Source organism: Acyrthosiphon pisum, chromosome X, assembly GCF_005508785.2.
Source record: "Acyrthosiphon pisum isolate AL4f chromosome X, pea_aphid_22Mar2018_4r6ur, whole genome shotgun sequence".
In the NCBI taxonomy this organism is placed as follows: domain Eukaryota; kingdom Metazoa; phylum Arthropoda; class Insecta; order Hemiptera; family Aphididae; genus Acyrthosiphon; species Acyrthosiphon pisum.
Window position 1 is genome coordinate 76,118,420 of NC_042493.1, and position 4,524 is coordinate 76,122,943.

The following is a 4,524-nucleotide window of genomic DNA, read 5'->3' on the forward strand; positions in this document are numbered from 1 at the left end:
CATCATTTAAAATTGATGAACTTAGTTTCGCTGGTAGAAGACAACTAAAGTTTTTTAGTAAATTTTTGTGTGTAAAAATTGTAACTTCTTGAAGATCATCTTCATCTCCAGAAGTTTTCAATCTTTTAGGTTCCACTTTGAAATAACTCAAAAGTGATCTTTTTGTAGATTCACTCATTTCAACTACTATAGCAAACACTAACTAATCACTAAGTACTAACTAAATCAAGGTGGAATGGTTCAATGGTGGATTAATACTTATTACTTAATACAATATTATTCACCTTGCACTAATGAGTAATGACGAAGACACGAATATAACTATATGATAATTATAATAATATATTATAATATAGGTGTACTCTTTTTCAAATAATAACAGAGCGTTGATAACGCTGCTGATAACGATTCGTATCAGTGAATTTGTGTATTACCACAGAATAATTTAGATAGTACTATCTTAAATCGTGAATTCGTGATTATGACCAGTATAGCATAGAATTTAAAAAACATAACTATTATGAATATTGAATGACAAGTGAATACGACGTGTAATATAAAATACTATTATATAATTTTCTTGTTCCGATGGGGGGGGTTTTAACCCCTATCCTCCCCCCCCTGGGCACGCCACTGTTAATATTACATAATTAGGCATCTAAAAGTATCTCGAATACGATGAATGCGACCCGTAGGCAAAAAATTTGTCTGTACGTGTATATAGATTTATTGTTTACCTCGCCCATGCGACAGTCTTGTGACCGTTGCTGCTGCTGGCCGTGGACGAACTTTTGTTGCCATCAGCGTCCACGGACAAGCGGACGGGCGTTCGTCCGCTCTGGTTTTCGATTTCCGGTTCCACAATGATCTCTTGTAACTCGTATGACAGCGGTGGCGTGGTCGTCATAGTGACGGAAACGGACTGTCGCGTGGTGGCCGCTTCCGTAGGTGGACCACCGTCCACGACGACGACGGTGGCCGCTGGCCGTGACGGAGTGGCAGTGGCTGGTTGATCCCGAGATCTCATCGCGCTCAAGGGTGGTTTCAAAGTCGTGGACGACGGGTCTATGACGGATAAAGTGGCCAGCGTATTTGCGGCAATGGCTGCCGGAGGAGGCACAGCTGTGACAATCGGCCCACCGTCGACGACGGGTGAAGCGACAGCGTTGGTTGCGTGTGTGGTCGCTATGGCCGTGGCCGAGGTGGACGCCGTTATCGGAATGACAGACTGTACCGTCGTAGTCGTGGTGGACGCGGCTAACGTCGGTGCCGCAGTCGACGGCAAAGAATCGAACGCTGCCGACGCCGATGCCGTAGACGTAGTTGCGGTCGTTGTCGTGGCCGTCACTGTGGCAGTCGCGGCCACCGTATTTACACCATTGTCGGGTGGTGGGTGAGCGACGTCTTTCGGTGGAGCTTCCGCCTTAGATGATGCCACAGCCGTGGCCGTCGATTGTTTCTTGGGTAAACGTGGTGACAATTTGACCGGCGGACGGATGACAGTCGGTTTTGCGGCGACAATTGGTTTGGAGCCTGCTGCTGTGTTGGTCGACAGTTGCGACCGTCTCGGCGTTTTTGGTGACCTAAGCGGCAGCGGTGACTTGGGTGGCACAGGTTTGCGTGGCGTTGGAGGCAACTTCTTACGCGGCGACGACTTGACGGCTGCCGTGCTGCTGGCCGTCGGAACGGTCGGTGGCTTTCCCGTCGCCACCGGCATTTTCCGGCCCCCAATAGCACCACTTGCAGCCGACGGTTGTTTAGTGGACGAACCAGACGTCCGCTTGCCGGTCGCCGACAGGTCTTTAGTGGACGCCGATAGCCGTTTGTTGTCGGCCGTGATGGATGTTGGACGACGACTATCGTCCACAATCCGCGATTCGGACGACTGACGCTTCAGCCGTCCGGACGTCGACGGGCTGGACGCGCGTGACCGTCCGTTTTCAGGTGTTTTGAAACCATAGCCACGGAACGGACTAACGCGACCGCTGACACCTGTACCGTTAACCGGTTGCGCCTGTGGGTCGGCAGCGACAGTGGACGACGTGGTCGCCATAGCTGCGGAAGATGCCACTGGCGGTTCGGGCAGCACGACAAACGCACCGCGGTCCTTGCGGCGTGCTCTCAACTTGTACGCTTCGGCGGTGGCCATCGGAAGAACGGGTGGTGGCGTTGGCGGCCTGCCAGTCGGGCACCGTGGATACGTGGTCTGTGGCTCCGTGGGCCGGCGGCGGTGACGTCCACGGCGACTGCGGCCACCGTACTCGTCGTCGTCGTCGTCGCCGTCGGACGAGATCACGACGAATGCTTCGCCGCCGTCGCCCAGGGCCGCCAGACATCCGGTGGCGTTCATCTCACAACGACCGCGGTTGCGGTAGTAGTCACAACGTTCGTCATTCCAGGAATCCGTTACGCTATTGTAATGGGTTTACGGCGGGCTCGCGATTATTAATAATAATATTTTAGGACGCGTTCACAAGACTTGCGCGCTCACTAACGCACACACGTAATATTGTACACACAAACCTATGTTGTCCACGGGGGTGTACTCACGCACACTGAACTCTCGTTGGTGCTGACCAACGGCGGCGACGGCGGCGGAAAGTCGTAAACTTGACGCCGCCGCCCGTGTGGGCGGAGGGAACGATATCGTAACGAAATGCACAAACATTGAGTCCTGTCGCGCCGCCGTTAGGTTTCTCCCGCGCACAATTCGCCGCCGTCACCGCACGAGTTGTACAAGGACTATGCTGCTGCAGCAGTTGTATTATACAATATAATATCATAAAATAAAGGTACGTACCTATATAATATATATATATATATAAATATAATACATCATACAATATAATAATAGTTATGCTTTTAATGGATTTTGGTCAAATCTTAAAATATGCTATGGCCGAAGCTGCTAAAAAATCTGAGGAGCCTACCAACGTTAATTCCTTGTACAGGGCCGGCGCTATCAAAAATTATTTGGGTGGGGGGCGTTTAAAAATATGCAGACTAATATCATGCAATTAACTTTTTTGACATATTTTATGAAACTTAAAAGAAATATTTCATTTTGAAGAAAAATAAAATATAACATTTTAATTTAAAACTATAGTAGGAAGTACAAATGAAATCAGTTTTATACAAAAAAACATAAAATTAAAAACATTATTTTTTTACAACATTTCAAGAAGGATGAAAGTTTCAAGATTGAAATATTTCAAAGTGAAAATGTCATGTGAAATATATTTATGAATGTCAAGCACCCACGGACCTACGAATAATATTTTTAAATTATAACACTAAAATAAAATTGTTCTTCTTCATTTAAATATCTAATTTCGTCCAAACTCCAGCTTCAAATATCTATTAAAAAAACTGTGTTTATATAGGTAAGTTTTATATTTTTTGGATACAGTATGAACTATACGTCTATACTAACGTGGAACCTTATTTTATATTTTTAATCCTTAGCTATAAAAATCATAAATTTTTAACTACAAAATAATTTGTACTTTTCAATATGATAAATTTTGTAGAAATCTGAACTTAAAATGCTTATAAAATAAAATCTTGCTTATGTATTTTTAATATTTTTAAACTGATATTTTAACAATGTGTGAGGTAGCCTAGTTTAAAATTGTTCAGCTTTTCGACCTAACGATTAACGAATGGCCCAATTTTAATGATATTGAAAGAAAGAAAGGTGGGTAAGAGGATATTACTCAGCTGTACAGTAGGTTACAAGTGGGTCACTGTATATTAAATTTGAATTCGGATAACGATTCTGAGAGGTGATGGTTTGTCAGTATGGACTGTGGTCTGTGGATATTTTATAGGTACCTATCATATTTATATTGTTATTACTTAATATCAATACGGTAGTTGAATTAATATTATAAAATTACAACAAAATAGGTATCTAAAAGCGTTATTGTTGGCTATGTGATATGTAATTTCCTCCAAATTTGGACATAAAAAAAACTAAAACTGTTTTTCACCATAGAAACGAATAAAAAATAATAATATTATTATAATATTAATTCAACTTACAGGCTATCTGGCTATAATAAATAATAAGAATATAAAATAACCAGACTGACAAACCGTCTCCGCTCAGAATCGTTTTCTTATATACGATGGTCGACGATACATATTATATCATTGAATTCAATTTTAATGCAATTCATAATGCATTCACCCACTTGTAACCTGCTATGCATTAGAGCGACATCCACTTACTCGCTTTTGTTAATTTCCACTAACAATAACTTACAAAGAACCTTGTAATCCGTTTTTAAGTTTTTTGACCAAGCGAAAATTTCATATGTCTATTGTAAATAGCACAACGTGAGGCAAAATATTTTGAAAATTTTATGTTGTATAGAAAATGCTTACATAAACATAAAATGCAAAATGCTCAACCACGGGAGCATGCCGACCGAACTTGGCCAAAGCATTGTGTAATAAAATTCTCTGTACGCCGAATGCCGATATATATTCCTTGTTAGTGGCATATACAGGAGGGTTGGG

At 42.9% G+C, this 4,524-nt stretch overlaps 1 protein-coding gene across 1 annotated transcript in view; it reads right to left on the reverse strand.

Moving 5' to 3' along the window:
• LOC100568546 (mucin-19-like) overlaps nucleotides 1-2,551 on the reverse strand; it is a 24,898-nt gene extending 22,347 nt beyond the window's left edge. The window contains exon 1 of the mRNA XM_016807981.2: nucleotides 738-2,551. Coding sequence (XP_016663470.1) covers nucleotides 738-2,350 — 1,613 coding nt within the window. The 5' untranslated portion in view covers nucleotides 2,351-2,551. The remainder of the gene's footprint in view (nucleotides 1-737) is intronic.
• Between the last annotated feature and the right edge of the window lie 1,973 nt (nucleotides 2,552-4,524).